At 68.2% G+C, this 13,970-nt stretch overlaps 2 protein-coding genes across 2 annotated transcripts; one reads left to right on the forward strand and one right to left on the reverse strand.

The window, feature by feature from the left end:
• Nucleotides 1-2,203: 2,203 nt before the first annotated feature.
• On the forward strand, nt 2,204-5,086 carry LZTS2 (leucine zipper, putative tumor suppressor 2). The gene is made up of 4 exons (XM_010564997.1): nt 2,204-2,632; nt 2,999-3,514; nt 4,041-4,310; nt 4,406-5,086. Exons 1-4 carry the CDS (start codon nt 2,204-2,206, stop codon nt 5,084-5,086), a joined length of 1,896 nt encoding a protein of 631 aa, XP_010563299.1.
• Nucleotides 5,087-6,269: 1,183 nt separating this feature from the next.
• PDZD7 (PDZ domain containing 7) lies at nt 6,270-13,155 on the reverse strand. Its single transcript, XM_010564998.1, has 16 exons — nt 12,963-13,155; nt 12,639-12,779; nt 12,066-12,240; nt 11,550-11,726; nt 11,185-11,332; nt 10,897-10,957; nt 10,028-10,453; nt 9,336-9,539; nt 9,102-9,143; nt 8,743-8,900; nt 8,461-8,552; nt 8,236-8,327; nt 8,069-8,140; nt 7,008-7,502; nt 6,573-6,673; nt 6,270-6,419 (listed from the first exon to the last, which is right to left on the reverse strand). Exons 1-16 carry the CDS (start codon nt 13,153-13,155, stop codon nt 6,270-6,272), a joined length of 2,727 nt encoding a protein of 908 aa, XP_010563300.1.
• Nucleotides 13,156-13,970: the final 815 nt, after the last annotated feature.

The raw sequence follows: 13,970 nt of genomic DNA on the forward strand, positions 1-13,970 counted from the left end.
TGGGGGGGAGGGAAGGGGGGGTCGTGGGGTGGACAAGGGGGGCAGCACCAACCAGGGAGCCTCGGGATATGAGGGAGTGTGGGGGGGGCACAGTTAAGCATGGGGGGGGTGCCCACCCCACACGTTCCGGGTGCGTGGGGAGGAATGAGGGGCTGCTTCCCCCTGCCCTGGGGGGGCCCTGAGGTGCCATCAAGGCACGGGAGCCCCTGGGGGCCTGAAACACCCAGCAGCTCAGGGTGGGCGTCTGGCCGAGCAGGGGCCGAGTCTTCCCTTGCTGTTTCGGGGTCGGAACCGTGGGATCCGGCTTCACTGCGCTCCGGCCGGAGTGGCTGGCGGTGACGCCACCCCAGTTGCTGACTGGTTTTACTGGGTGGCTAGAAGGAGGTTTTGTAGGGCGCTGGCCAGGCTGGCCACCCCCTTCTCAGGCACTTGCCTCCCTGGGGCAGCGGTGGGACCCTCTCGGCAGGCTGTGGGGGCTTGCGGGAGGGAGAAGATGGAGTCCCTTCCCACCACCTCCCAGCCCGGCCGCTGAGCATGGGGCCCCGGTGGTGGCCCCTCCGTGGCTGTGCGGAGACCCGGCTGTCCCCACGGGCGACCCCCTAACCCGCACGTCCCAGGAGAGTTTTGCTGGGGTGGGGTGCTGCGCCTCGGCTGGCTGTGGTTAGAGGGCCCCGAGATGTCCCGTTGGGGGTCCTGTGTCCCTGTCTGGTCCCCAATCCCTGCTCCTGCTCTTGCAGCAGTGGCAGGTCCCCATGGGGGGCCGTTGTCCCCACCACCCCTCCCAGGGGGGCCATGTTTCTCCCTGGGTGCTGGGAGCAGCGTACCCACTGCCGGGCTCCCCTGCCACCCTCTGTGCCATGCTGGCACTGCCTGTCCTGGCCCTGCCGGTTGGGGGGCTTGGGCCCAGGGGGGTGTGGGGGGGCATGGGGACTCCTGCTGCTGTTTGGGGCCCTGACCCCCTCCTCTTTTTCCTTCACGCTTCAGGGGCCGGTGGAGCCGTGTTCGTGGTGCAGGGGCCCGAGTGGACCGGACGGATGGGCAGCGGCTGGCGAGGTGAGTGGAGTCGGGTGGAGGAGGGTTGTGGGGGGAGTGGTGTGTCACCCACCTTCCCACTCAGGGGTGTCATGGGCACGGTGTGAGATCACGGTGCCCGCGGACGGCACGTGATGGCAGGGGTGATGGTGGTGGGGGGACTGGCTCGTCGGCATCTCTCCCCTGCTCTCCCCCCCGTCCCCCGGCTGCTGGCAGGCGGATTGATTTCAGGTGACAGCTCGGCGGGCAAGACCATGCGGGCAGCGGCCCCCCCCGCCTGCGCCCCGTGCCAGCCGCAGCCATGTGCGAGATGCGATGAGGCAGCGGGGGACGGATCCAGCCCGTCGGCTGGCTCCTGTCACGCGGGCGTATGGCATGGGTTGGGGCAGGGGGGGCCGCAGCAGGGCACTGGCAGAGCCCCCCCCAGCTGGAGGGGGGCATGCAGGGTGGGAACAAGGGGCACGTGTGTGTTGGGGCTGGGAAAGAGCCTGGTGCCCGCATACTGGACCACCTGCCTGCCTGGCAGCTGCCCCCTTGGTGGCTGTCTCCAGGGGACCCTGCGCCCCACTGTGGATGCTTGGGGGTGGGGGGCACCCTCTGTGGGGTCGCTGCAGAGAGGCAGGGGCTCTGGGGCAGTGGAAGTGGCTGTCCCCACTGTGTGGGGCTGCCCCCCACTCTCCGTGGGGGCTGTGCTGGCAGGCGCCATGGGGCAGACAGGCAGGCTGCCCAGGAGCCAGCTTTCCGTGGGCCTCTCGGGATTCGCCTCCAGCCCTGGCAGGCTTCCCATGACGGGGTCACGCCAGGGCACGGCGGGGGGCAGGACCTCATTGCCGCTGCCCCACAGTGCCACCAGCACCCCACAGCCCCTGACAGACCCAGACTGCACCACTGGGGTGCTGAGCCCGGCTGGGGGGGGCTGCTGGTGCTGCTGCCCTGGGTAATCCCAGTTTTATTCTGGTTCATTTGGCATCTCCTTCTGCCTGCTTCCCTTTGGGCTGCCCCACGCCCATGAGACTGGGGATGGTGGCCAGGGGTCTGGGGGTGCCCCCGTGCCCACCTGGAGATGCTGGCAGCCCGTGGGGCATGGCCAGCAGTGCCCATGGTTCTGATGCCCAGTCTCCCTTGCCCACAGGCTGCCCGCGTGCCCCTGCCTGCCAGGGGCCCCCCCGCCATGGCCATCGTGCAGACACTGCCGGTGCCCCTCGAGGCCGCCGCTGAGGGGGCTGCGCAGCTCCGCACTGCCGCCTGCTCGCCCCTCACCACCATGGGCAGCGTCGGCAGCCTCCTGCCCAGCCGGCCCCGCCATGACCGTGCCAGCCAGCCCTGTGACGGGGAACCCCCCACCGCCTCCTTCCGCAAGCAGGAGGGGCTGCTCCGGGCCACCCCCAGGGACCCCCCATCTCCTGAGGAGCCCTGCGTGACCATGCCTGGCGTCAGCCACGCCTATTCCAATGGGGGCTTCTGCGGTGACTGGCTCGATGGCCCCTCTCCTGCCAGCCTCTGCAGCGACTCGGATGAGCCCCGTGATGAACCAGCCCCCAGTGATCACCTCCGGGGGCCGCCCCCCAAGCTTGTCCCTGTCTCCGGCAAGCTGGAGGAGGTGAGGGGGGGGCGGCAGCTGGCTGGGTGGGTGCTGGGGTCTTGGCTTTGCTCCTCGTGCCACGCTGGGGCTGTTGGCTTGGGCATGTGAACTGGGGCCACATGGCCATATTTTTGGTGTCCCCGGGGAGGTGGCCACCTTCATGCCCTTGGTGTCCCCTCCTTTGTGCCAGGGGTGTGTGTGGGAGCCCACCTGGGCACCCCACAGAGGGGAGATGGAGTGGGCAGTGACCGGCCCCTGTCTTCTTCGGGGTGCAAATGTGTTGGGGCTGGGGACACTCCCCCATCACCACCCCAGGCAGCCCCTTGGGAGGATGATGGGTCCCCCCCAGCCCAGCCCCTCCTCTCTCCCCTCTTCCCCTGGCAGAACGTGGAGAAGACCCTGATCCGCCCCATGGCCTTCAAGCCGGTGGTGCCCAAGCTCCGGAGCACCCAGCCAGGCACGCGCCCAGGGCTCTCGGAGAGCCAGGTGAGCCTCACCCACTTGCTGGGTGCCGAGAAGCCCGGCTCCCTGAGCTGCCGCGCCAGCACCCTCTCGGACTCGGGGCGCAACTCCCTCTCCAGCCTGCCCACCTACAGCACGGGCTGCAGCCAGCACCCCGAGGCAAGCGCCCTGCCGGTCACCCCCCACGGTCCCCCCGAGCCTCTGGGGGGCTGCCGCCCCTCCAACTCGGACAGCGGGCGCTCGTCCTCCAGCAAGAGCACAGGTTCTCTGAGCGGCCGGGGCCGGCCCTCCTCAGAGAGCGGCTCCTGTGGGCGCTCGCCCCTGCCCGGTGAGGAGGCCATGCTGGTGCGGGAGCTGGAGGACAAGCTGCGGGAGAGGGAGGCCGAGCTGCGGCTCCTGCGCGACAGCCTGGACGAGAACGAGGTGGCCATCTGCCAGGTACGCCCCTGGTGTCCCCCTGTCCGGTCCTGGCCCCCCTCCCCGGGGCACCTCGTGTGGACATCCCCCCTGGTTGGGGGGCAGAGACCCCTGTTGGGGACCCTCTACAGACCCTTGTACAGGGATGCTTTTCTCTGTGGGTCTGGGAATGGGGTTTTCCCCTCTGGTGGGTGGTCCTATATAGTCTCTGGGGGAGCCGTGTGTGGCCCGGGGGGCCAGTTGTAGATGGAGTGCCTCATCTTGGGGTGCCCTTTTTTGGATGTGCCTGGGACCTGCGTCTTCTCCCTGCTGGTGGTGGGGCTGGGCGTGCTGACATGGGGGGCACAGCGTGCAGAGGGATGGGGGGGCAGAAGGAGTGGGGCATCACCACACTGCACCATTTCTGGACCCCTCCCCCATTTGGGGGGGATGCACCGCTCCCCTCCTTGTGGGCAAGGGGTGCCCGTCTTGGGGAGGACAGCAGAAGTGGGGGGGTGCCATGCCGCCCCCCCCAGCATGTGTGTGCGCCTGTGTGCCCCCCACCCAGGTGTACGAGGAGAAGCAGAGGCGCTGCGAGCAGGAGCTGGAGGGGCTGCGGCAGCGCTGTGCGGCCCAGGCGCGGCGGGCGGCCCAGGCAGCACAGCGGGGGCAGCAGGTCCTGCAGCTCCAGGTGCTGCAGCTGCAGCAGGAGAAGAAGCAGCTGCAGGAGGACTTGGCCCAGCTGCTGCAGGAGCGGGAGCTGCTGGAGCGTCGCTGCGCCTCCTTCCAGCGTGAGCGCACCGAGCTGGCACCCCGGCTGGAGGAGACCAAGTGGGAGGTGAGTCGCCCTGCGGTGCTGGGCGAGTCGGGGGGCGCGGGCTCCGGCTGGTAGGGGGGTTCCCGGCCGGCGCCTGAGCCCCGTTGTCCCCGTAGGTGTGCCAGAAGTCGGGGGAGATCTCGCTGCTGAAGCAGCAGCTGAAGGAGGCGCAGGCGGAGCTGGCGCAGCGGGGAGCCGAGCTGCTGGGGCTGCGGGCTCAGCTGCGGGAGGCGCAGGCCCAGCTGCAGGCGGGCGAGCGGCGGGTGCAGGGGCTGCAGGAGGCCGCCCGCCTGAAGGCGCTGGAGCTGGAGGTCTGCGCCAATGAACTGCAGCGCCGCAAGAGCGAGGCTGACCTCTTCCGCGCCAAAGCCGGACGGCTCGAGCAGGAGCTGGCGGGGCTGCGGGAAGCCACTCGGGGGCGGTGGCCCCCCCCCGGCGAGGGGTGCCCCCCACCCAGCGAGGGATGTCCCCAACCCGGCGAGGAGCCCCGGGGCGGTGCGGGGCTGCGGCGGCAGCTGGAGCGGCTGCGGGCAGAGGTGGCCCTGGAGCGGCGGCGTGGGCAGGAGCAGCGGGACGCCTTCGAGCAGGAGCGCGGCACGTGGCAGGGCGAGAAGGAGCGGGTCATCCGCTACCAGAAGCAGCTGCAATACAGCTACATCCAGATGTACCGCCGCAACCGGCGGCTCGAGCAGCGGCTCCAGCATCTCCGGCTCCAGGGGGAGGACTCCCCGCCCGAGCCCTGTGACCCCCCCGGCCCTGACCCACCCTTCGAGGAGATCACGGCCACCGAGATCTGAGATGCTGCCTGCCCTCACCCCGTGTTCGGAGGGCAGGAGGGACCTCCAGCCCCTGGGATTTTGGGAGCTGTGGGGCTCCAGGGGATCCCTGCTCTCCCCCTGGCTCTGCAGAGACCGCTGGCACTGGGAGGGGGCAGAGGGGACCGCAGGCGCTGCCCCCTCCCCAGCATGGAGGTGTTGGGGCGAGGGTGCACCAGCGCCCACAGCAGCGAGGAGTTGCCTGTGAGATGTGGGGCAAGGTGGGGGCCGAGTCTTGGCCTCAGGGCCGCCCGGAGCTGGTTCCTGCTGATCCTCTTAGTGCCCGGGGGATTAGTGGCATTGGCTTCAGCCAGGGTCACCTTGGGCAGGCAGAGGGCTGGCTTGTCCCCTCCTTCTCATCCCTGCTGGCACTGTCACCCGGCCACTTCCAGAGGGGGTGGTGTGTGCCCTGCCCATGACGGCCTCCCTCCCCCTGCTCCTCATGTGTTTGTCAGGGGATTCGTTTCTGTGCCATTTTAAATAACTCTATTTTTATAGGACCTACCAAAACGTATCACCCTCTCCCAGCTCACACCCTGCCTGTCTGTGCCCCCCTCACCTCTGCCACGGGGCAGCTTGCCCTCAGTGCCTTTCCCATGCCCTTGCCCCCAGCATCCCTCTGTTTCTCCCCCCAAAATAAACCCTGGCCCATGCCCCTGTGATGCCCAGTCTGCCAGGGGAGAGGGGCACGGTGCTGGGGGTGCCAGCTGGGGACACCCCTGGGGTGGGCAGAGGTGGGAGGGGGCCCAGCTGGGCACCCAAGGGCGTAAAACCAAAGGAAAAGCTTGGCCGTGCCCAGCTCTGGCTTGGTCGCCCCCAGGTCTGGGGGGGGATTTTTGTACTTTATTTTGGTCGTGTCCCGTTCCCAGAGCCCGGCTTGCCCGTGTACCGCCTGGAAACGCCAATTAAAAACAAGCCCCTGGCTGTGGTTTTTTCAGGGCTGTGTCTGTGTGTCCGGAGCAGGGTCAGGGGCCACCTGTCCTCCTCCTGCGTTGCCAGTGGTGCCCCCCCTCGGGTCCTGCTGTAGGCAGCTCCTCCATGCCCATGGGGTGGGTCTGGCTCTCATACCCTGTGGCTGTGCTGAGACTGGCCACAGCTCAGTGCAGGAATGAGCCATCCAGCTCCTCAGGAGCATGGGATGGGTCCTCGAAGAGGGGGTGCAGCATCACTCCAGGGGGGCTCCAGGCACCCGCACTACCAGCTCCATGGGCTCCTTGGCTTTGTTGCGGTAGGCTTGGCGGATGATGTCCACAGCCCTCTGGTGGGTGACGTTTTGCAGGCTCTCCCCGTCCACCGACACCAGCTCCTGCCCAGCCTGGCCCCCGTGAGGGAAGGTAGTGGGGTGAAGTGCAGCTGCTTTGGGGTGCCAGAGGACTGCCAGCACCCAGTGGCACCATGGGATGGGGGGGGGCTGGATGCCTGCCCAGCCCCTGGGGTATGCTGGGTCCTCCCCATGGTCCCCCCATACCTTGAGGATGCCACTGAGGAAGGCAGCTCCCCCAGGGAAGATCTTCTCGATCTTCACCACCGGCTGCGCCCTTGACTCGATGCCACCAGAGATGCTGATCCCTGCAAGGGAACCATGAGACCCTCGCATCCAGGCAGGCTGGGACCCCCACCCACTCTCAGGCACGGCACCCCCTCCCCTGGGCAGCCGTGCCTCCGTCCTTCCTGCCTTGTTTTGGTAGGTACTACACAGATGAGGGACGAGGGGCTGGGGCAGGGGCAGCTCCTCTTCTCCCCTTCTAGTTTTGGAGGAGTGCTCGGGGTTTTACCCCCTGCCCCCTAAATGGGGTGCCCCTTGCCAACAGAGTGCCACCCATACCAGTGATGCTGGTGCCAGGAGGAGGGTCCCCAGCCTGTCCCCACCCCACCCCTGGGGTCTCACCCATGTGCCACCCACCCAGCGAGTGCTTCAGCTTGGAGAGCGTGACAGTGAGCAGCCGATACTCCTCCTCCTCCTCTTCCTCCCTGCCAGCATCCCCAGGGCCATTGGTGGCTGCCCCAGCCCCTGCTTCACCCCCTGGCCCCCGAAAGAGAGGTGCGAGGGGGGGCCGTGCCCGCCGGGTCTTCCCCACCACCTCGGCCCCTCTGTTGGGCACCGTCCCAGGGGGGTCCTTCCGCCAGGTCAGCCAGGGGCTGTACGAGTGCCCGTGCCCCTCGCCCGGGGGGGGCTCAGCCAGCAGCCAGTTGGGGGGCCGGGGGCTGGTGGCGGGCAGGGGCCGGCTGGCGCAGGTGTAGGCATCCACTGGCACGTCGGGGAGCGGGGTGTAGGTGCGGGGGTGAAGGCGGCGGGGGCTGGGGGAGGCCCGCGGCCGGGCTGGGCTCGCCTGCAGCCCCCCAGCTTCCTCCGGCTCTGCGGTCCCCACTGGCTTCAGCAGGAACCCACCCCGATAGTCTGTAACAAGAGGGGGTCAGGGATCCCCCTTGGATCCCACAGTCCCACTCCCTGGGACCCCTGCCACCCAGGGATCCCACGGGACCCCACAGCCCCACTCCCTGGGACCCCTGCCACCCAGGGATCCCACGGGACCCCACAGCCCCACTCCCTGGGACCCCTGCCACCCAGGCATCCCCTGGGGGACCCCAAAGCTCTAGGACCTCTGCTACCTAGACACCCTTTCGGCACCAAGGGCCCCAGATCTTCCTCCTCCAGGGACCTTCAGACACCCCAGCTCCCCTCCCCAGGACCTGACACCCAGGGACCCCCAGGCATCCCAGCTCTCTCCACGGACTCCAGGTCCTCCCCAGGACCCCCAGGCACCCAGGATCCCCAGATTCTGCTACTCCAGGGCCTCCCAGCACCCAGGGACACCAGATGCCCTCTCCCCTCGGACCCCCTGCACCCAGGCATTCCAGCTCCCTTCCTCCTCCCCCACATTGCCCCTGTACCCACTCCACCCTGCGCCCCCCCCACCGTGGGGCAGCCCGGCGGCCAGGCAGACTCCGTGGAGTGGCACTCACCAGGCACTGGTGTGATGAGGTGTCTCTTGGGGGGGACGTCGTGGTGGGCCGGGCGGAGGGCAGGTGAGCGCACTGCAGTCGGGGAGAACCACCGGTCACTCCCCAAGTTGTATCCACCCCTGCCCGCTGCCCCCCACCGGCCAAGGTCCCGGGGGGCCAGGCTCTACCTGAGCGGCTCTTCAGGGCATCGAAGGCTTCCAGCTCCAGGGGCATCACCATGCTGTCGAACCGGCCCAGGTCCGTGGGGGCCACCACGCTCCTGCCGGGGCAGAGAGAGGACAGGTTGTGGCAGTCTCTGGGATGGAGTGTGATCAGGGCTGAAGAGAGCATGTGTGGCTCTGGGTCCATCCCACCCAGCTGGGCAGTATCGAGGTACCCCCAGCACCACCCACCTCACATCCCGCAGCAGCAGGACCTTCTCAGGCCGGTCCAGGATGGCCAGCAGCGGCCGCACCAAATCCTCCACGCTGCCCTCGTGCAGGTACTGTGGGCGCAGGAGGGACGTCAGCGGACGGGTGCCCCCCACCCTCCGCCCCGTGCCTCAGTTTACCTCCCAGAGCTTAACGTGGGCACGTAGCGCTGATCGCGGTGCCCAGCAGGATGCAGGAGCTGCCCGGGGATGAGCCTGGGGGTGCCAGCACCGCCCTGCCCACACCCTGCCTGCGGTGCCTTACCCGGGAGCAGTGTCGGAGCACGGCCGTCACCTCGTCGGGGCTGAGGAGGCGTGCGGCGGTGTCCTGGATGTGTGGGAGCCGGGCCTCGGGGTCACTGCCGTTGGGCTGCAGGGCGGCGATGCCCGTAGGGCCCAGGATGCTGGCACGGCGGCTTTTCTCTGGGGGGGGGCACAGCAAGGAGGGGTGGCCAGCAGGGCAAGGACTGCCCTGGGCATCCCACAAAAACCCCCATGCCCCCCCCCCCAACAGATCACTCCATGCCAGAGCTGGACAGACACATGCAGCGCTGGGCCAGGCGCATGCAGAGCCTGCCCTGCAGCACCAACCCCCCCTGCCGGGCACACGGGCACCCCCGTTACCCCGCTTCAGGCTCCGGATGACAAACTTCTGCACAGCGCCTACTGCAAGGTAGATGGAGAGGTGTGAGCGCCTGGGGGAGGCCAGCGGCATTGCTGCCCATTGCCAAAATTGCATGCCTGGGGATCCCCGCCCCATGCCCCCCTCCATGCCAGGGATGCCACAACGGGTGCCCACAGAAGGGGGGGACCACTCCCAGGTTGGGTCCCTCTCTGCCCTGTCCCCCACCCCGGTACCTCTGTCCCCATCGGGGCGCCCAGGGGACTTGGTGCGTGCCCGGCGGTCGGAGGTGGGGAGCTCCTGGCTGGGGGGGGCCCAGCTCTGGCTGGTGGCACGGCCCCCCTTGAAGAAGAGGTTGACGAGGGTCTTGGAGCGGTGCAGCCCTGGGGGCCCCCCCCGTGCCCCTTGTCCCTCTGGCTTCTCCTTCTTCCGCTTCTCCTCTGGAGACGGGGGGGGGGGGTTGGAGTGGAGAGGCCAGGGGATGTCACCCCAGATGGTGTTTGGGGGCAGGGAACTTGGGGGGGGGGGGGGGGCTACGGGGGGGCACTGCCTGGAAGAGAGTCCTGCTGTGGGATGCAGCGGGTCTCCAGGTGCCATAGGACTGGGCTTTGGGGTGCCCAGCAAGCCCCAGGGACAGGCCTGGGGCTACACAGGGCTATAGGATGCCCAGGGCTGGTGGCCAGGAGTCCCTATGGGCTGGGGACTATAGGGTGCCAGGGTAGGGGCCAGGGACTCAGCTATAGGACGCCCAGGAGCAGGGGGCCAGGTATCCATGTGGGTCAGGGGCTATAGGATGCTTGAGCAGGGGGCAGGCTCCATGTGGGGCTGGGGCTTAGCTGTGGGACTCCCAGGGCTGGGGGTGCAGGGCTGGAAGGGGAACCCACCCAGGGCTGAGTCCCACACGTGGGGCCGTGCCCTTGGTGCCTACCAGCGACGGTGAGGTCGCTCTGGGAGCGTGTGATGGGCTGCCGGGGCCGGCTCAGCGCCAGCAGCAGCGCTGTCTTGGGTGAGTGGGCGAAGGTCCGGCGCGGGTGGGTGCCAGGGGGCTCGCGGGCGCCCTGGCCCCGGATGGCCGTGTCCCGCAGCAGCTCAGGGGGCCGCACCGTGCGACGTGTCTCTGGCAGCCCCTCGGCAGCCGGCTCGGTCTGCATGGCCCGCTCGGCACGCTCCCGTGCCCAGCTCCGCCGCGGCCCGTCCTCCGTGGAGATGGCTACGTCCACAGTGCGGGCAGGGGGTCCCGAGGCGGCTGTCCCCACCCCGTTCACCACTCCTGGTGCCGGCCCCGAGGAGTAGGAGGAGATGGAGGAGCTGGTCTCCGAGGCCTGAGACAGCTGCTGCAGCTGCCCGTTGGTCACTGCAAAGGCACAGTGGGGACATGGGGTGACACACTGTGGGGCATCCGTGGGGACATGTGGGGACCCGTAGGGCCACGGGGACTGCAGAGCTGCTGGCTGTCACATGGGGAGCTCTGCGTCCCTTATAAGGGACATGTGTGGTCCCACAGGGTCGTGGGGACCAGCGGGCTGCTGGCCATTGCATAGGGATCTTCATGTCCCCTCCAAGGATGGGGACATGTCCAAGGACTGGGGACAGGTAGGACCCTGCAAGTCCATGAGGACTGTGGGGATGCTAACCATGGCACAGGGAGCTTCATGCCCTCTCCAAGGCCATGGGACTCCCATGGCATGTGGACCTTCTCCCTCCCCACGGTGGCCAAATGCTGCTTGCATGGGGGTCCCAGCCCCGCCGCACCCCAGACCAGTGTCCCTGCCAGTACCCGCGCAGCACTGCCCTTACAGCGACTGAGCCAGCAGTACTCGGCCACCATCTCCTTGTAGGCAGGGAACCGTCCTGTCTCCTAGGCACAGGGGGAGAGGACGAGGGGGTCAGCGCACACCGGGCGAACCCGATCCAGTGCCAGCCATGAATAATGTATCCCCCCTCCCCTCCCCACCCGCCTGAAACCCAACCAGCCAGCAGCCGCACCAGCCCCGTGGGCTCCCAGCCAAGCTGGGGCAGCGCCAGCGTGGGGACATGCTGACCACCCCCCTTGCCCAGGGGTCCCGCGGGGCCGGGCGCGGGTACCTTGATGGTTAGCATGATGTGAGTCTGCCCCTTGAGCACCTCCACTGCCTTGCTATGGCTTATGTCTTCAAACTTGACTCCATTGGCTGCAAGGACTTGGTCTCCCACTCGAATGCCGTTCTGCTCCGCCAGCCCCCCGGGGTCCACTCTAGGGCAGCAGGGGAGGGGCAGGATGGGGCCGAGCCCTCCCTGGAGCTCTGCTCCTGCCCCACACCTCCACCCGGGTGGCCTGTGCCCCAGCACCCACAGTGGTGATGCCCAGTCTTATGAGGGGGCTCTGCCAGGGAGGGGATGCCGAGCCCCAGCTTGGGCACAGCAGGCATCGGGGCGCCACGTCCCCCTCATGCTCCCCAGGGTGGCCGTACTTGGAGACGTAGATGCCGAGGCCGAACTCCCTGCCACCGCGGATGTTGAAGCCCAGGCAGTAGTCGTCGGAGGTGGTGTAGAGGTGGACAATGCGCCGCAGCCCGTCCTCAGAGCCGCTCTCAGACGGCGTTGAGCCGCTTTTCTCCACCACCAGGCGCCTGTTCACCACATCCACCCTGGAGCACAGGCACAGTGTTGGGGGGGCTCGAGGGTCCAGCTCTCGTCCTCCAGCAGGATGGGCCATTGGCATCACCCAGTGGAGGAGAGTGATGGTGACGGGGGATGTTGAGGATGGGGCTTGCACACACCCTGCCTGCTCCAGACCTTCCTATCTCATCCTGTGCCCCGCCCTGGGCTCTCCCCACCTTTGTCAGAGACCTCCAATACCCCACCGCCCTGGGGTCCCCCCATCTCTGGGATCCTCCCTGTCCCCGAGCATCCCCCACTGAGCCTCCCCACCATGCCCTCCATGGGGTTGGGCTTTGGGGTGCTGGCGTGGGGGATGCCCTGCTCACCACGCCGTCTTCTCCTTGGAGAACTTGATGCCCGGCACGCGGCCCATCCGCCGGACCACCATACGCAGGCGGTTGTTGCCGGTGAGGACCTTGACGGCGCTGCTCATGGTGATGTTCTCCAGGCTCACGCTGTTCACCTCCGTGATCTTGTCACCAACACACAGCCCAGCCTGCTCTGCGAGGAGCACACGGCTCAGCTGAGCACCTGACCTGGCACCGATACCCTTGTTTGGTGTCCCCTCCCTACACATGTCCCCAGCCTGATCCAAACCCCACGGGAACAGAGGTAGGGATGCCTGGCAATCCCACTGAGGCTGTGGCAGGCATGGGGGGCTTGTCACCTCAGTGTGACTTGGGGATGGAGCTCAGAGCCATTGGCTCGGGGCTGCCCACTCCTGTCCCCTGCCCTTCTCCCTGGGAAACCTGAAAACCCCACAGCCAGAGGTGGCAGGGAGAGAATGGTGGCTTGCCACCACGAAGGGTGGCATCGTCGCTGCGGCACTGCAGCTTCTCAAGAGGGTCTCACTGGCACATGTCTGTCCCCACTGCTGTCCCTCGCCCTGTCCCACTTACCAGCAGCGCTGCCCTCCTCCACTTTGCTGACGAAGATACCCAGCCCGTGCTCGGAGCCGCCGCGGACGCTGAAGCCCAGCTTGCCGTCCACGCTCTTCTCCACCGTGATAGCATTGATGATGTCGCTCTCGTTGCTGCTGGCTGTGGGGACAGGGGACGGGACGTGTCACCTGGGCTGGGTGCGAGCAATGGCGGGGGGCGTCTCCCTTGCTGGGGATGTCCCCAGTCCCAGGACAACTCTCCCTGCCCCCAGACCCAGAGAACCCAGGCGTCCAGGCCCCCCTGGCCACGCAGGTGGGCAGAGAGCTGGGACACCCCACGCACCTTCGATGGGGGTGTTGATGAGGATGACGCGGCCCATGGGGGACGTGGCACGGCTGACCCGGGTGACCCCGTTGAGCAGGCGGCTCTGCTTGCTGAGGAGGCAGCGGGGAGCCAGGCTGGCCTCGCTGCTGGAGCTCCGCGACCGGCTGCCCGCCGTCATCCCCGACAGCGTCGCGTCCCAGCCCTGGGCCATGGCGGTGCTGGGCACCCCGGCGTCCCGGCGTCTGGCTCGGGGCTGGCAGTGTCCTCACGGGGCCGGGGCTGCCCGCCAGCCGGGGGGGGACATGGCATAGTCCAGCAGCACATGCCCAGGCTCGGGCACCGCTCCCTCTTAGCAGCGCGATGCCGGGGCCGGCTGGTGTGTGTGCTTGGCGCTGGCACGATGGGTCCCGGGTGCAGCGGCACAGCCTGGGCGGACGAGGAGCTTCGTGACCCCCTCTCCAGCCCTGTCCCCTCCCGTCCTACAGAGCCCCGGGGTCCAAACTAGGTGGTGCAGGGCTCCTGGGTACCACTATGGGGGCAGTGGGCACAGGCTGCCCTGCCCCGGGGCAAGGATGCTGGGGTGCAAAGGGGCTTTGCCTGGCAGCGTAAATCCGGAGTAGGGGGTGCAAAGGGGCTTTAGCTAGTAGCGTAAATCCGGAAAGGGTCTGGAGAGGGGACGTGGGGACCTCAGCTTTACACCGAAGAGCAGGACCTGACCGCCCCCGGCCCCTCCCTAGGGAGGGAGGCTTTGCAGCAGGAGGGGGGGAGAGCCCCTCCCCATCCTCCCCGGACCCCCTCCGGATTTACACCGCAGAGAGCTGCCGTGGGGCAGGGGGCGAGCCCGCTGCCCCCGGGGCAGTTCCCGTGGGGATTTTCCAGGCGTGGGTGAAACGCCACCACGGAGCTCCCCCCCGCTTCGTCCCCCGCTCGCCCCAGCCTGACCTCAATAAATAAGTGATGGCCCCGGCCAGGGGGGACACGCCGGTGTCTCCGCCGCCTGCCAGCCCCCCACGGCGCCCCCCCGCT

The sequence above is a fragment of the Haliaeetus leucocephalus genome, unplaced genomic scaffold (assembly GCF_000737465.1).
Source record: "Haliaeetus leucocephalus isolate CR32 unplaced genomic scaffold, Haliaeetus_leucocephalus-4.0 Scaffold184, whole genome shotgun sequence".
In the NCBI taxonomy this organism is placed as follows: domain Eukaryota; kingdom Metazoa; phylum Chordata; class Aves; order Accipitriformes; family Accipitridae; genus Haliaeetus; species Haliaeetus leucocephalus.

Bases quoted from the DNA above. Each gene is read 5' to 3' on its own strand.
- LZTS2 (XM_010564997.1), top strand. From the start codon at position 2,204: ATGGCCATCGTGCAGACACTGCCGGTGCCCCTCGAGGCCGCCGCTGAG. The intron at 2,633-2,998 runs GTGAGGGGGGGG...TTCCCCTGGCAG, and splicing joins TCTCCGGCAAGCTGGAGGAG to AACGTGGAGAAGACCCTGAT. The intron at 4,311-4,405 runs GTGAGTCGCCCT...TTGTCCCCGTAG, and splicing joins TGGAGGAGACCAAGTGGGAG to GTGTGCCAGAAGTCGGGGGA.
- PDZD7 (XM_010564998.1), bottom strand. From the start codon at position 13,155: ATGGCCCAGGGCTGGGACGCGACGCTGTCGGGGATGACGGCGGGCAGC. The intron at 10,958-11,184 runs GTACCCGCGCCC...CCCTGTGCCTAG, and splicing joins ACATCATGCTAACCATCAAG to GAGACAGGACGGTTCCCTGC. The intron at 6,420-6,572 runs GTATGGGGGGAC...CACGGGGGCCAG, and splicing joins TCCTCAGTGGCATCCTCAAG to GCTGGGCAGGAGCTGGTGTC.